Here is a 599-nt window from a genome sequence, read left to right on the forward strand (position 1 = left end):
AAAATTACTAACTTGTAAAGCATGTCTTTGTAGAGTAAGGGCATCCCGATATATCTGAGAATCTGGTTCATTGTATCGACATGCATTCTGAAACATCAATGTGAAGTCTCCCATCATGTCATCAAATGTCATATATGCTCCATTTTTCCACTTGTGAAGAATTTTTTCTAGATCAATTGGCTGTTTTATCACCTGGAAATGAACACAATATTATGAATTTATAGAATAACAGATTTAATCTTTAGTTCCACTTCCTGTTTATTATCAATTCCTTTCCTACAGTGGTATATAAGTCACACCCCTTTTTTTATTTTTCTCAAAATAAAGCAGATATATTTATCAGGATAACAAGACAATAAGAGTTAAGAGGGTTCATTTAGCTTATCCATATGTAATAATATTGTTATTATTCTTTACACATTTTTCAAACATTTCGGGGAAGAAAATCAAGGTCATACTGGTAAGTGAACATTACTTTAACAAAAACAAAAAAATTACCATTCCAATAGTATGATCTATTTCCTGTATTCTAAAGAAAAAAGATGGTTTCACTACAAAGTCTCTAAAAAGACTGTAAGCCTATCTTCTTATATAGGATT

General features: G+C 30.1%; 1 protein-coding gene across 1 annotated transcript in view; it reads right to left on the reverse strand.

Annotated features, from left to right (window-relative positions):
• Nucleotides 1-12: 12 nt before the first annotated feature.
• LOC119581803 (protein polybromo-1-like) overlaps nucleotides 13-599 on the reverse strand; it is a gene marked incomplete at both ends in the record, with an annotated part of 78,095 nt that continues 77,508 nt past the window's right edge. The window contains 1 exon segment of the mRNA XM_037929934.1: nucleotides 13-192. Within this exon segment, the coding sequence (XP_037785862.1) occupies nucleotides 13-192 (180 nt within the window).

Source organism: Penaeus monodon, chromosome 15, assembly GCF_015228065.2.
Source record: "Penaeus monodon isolate SGIC_2016 chromosome 15, NSTDA_Pmon_1, whole genome shotgun sequence".
Classification (NCBI taxonomy): Eukaryota; Metazoa; Arthropoda; class Malacostraca; order Decapoda; family Penaeidae; genus Penaeus; species Penaeus monodon.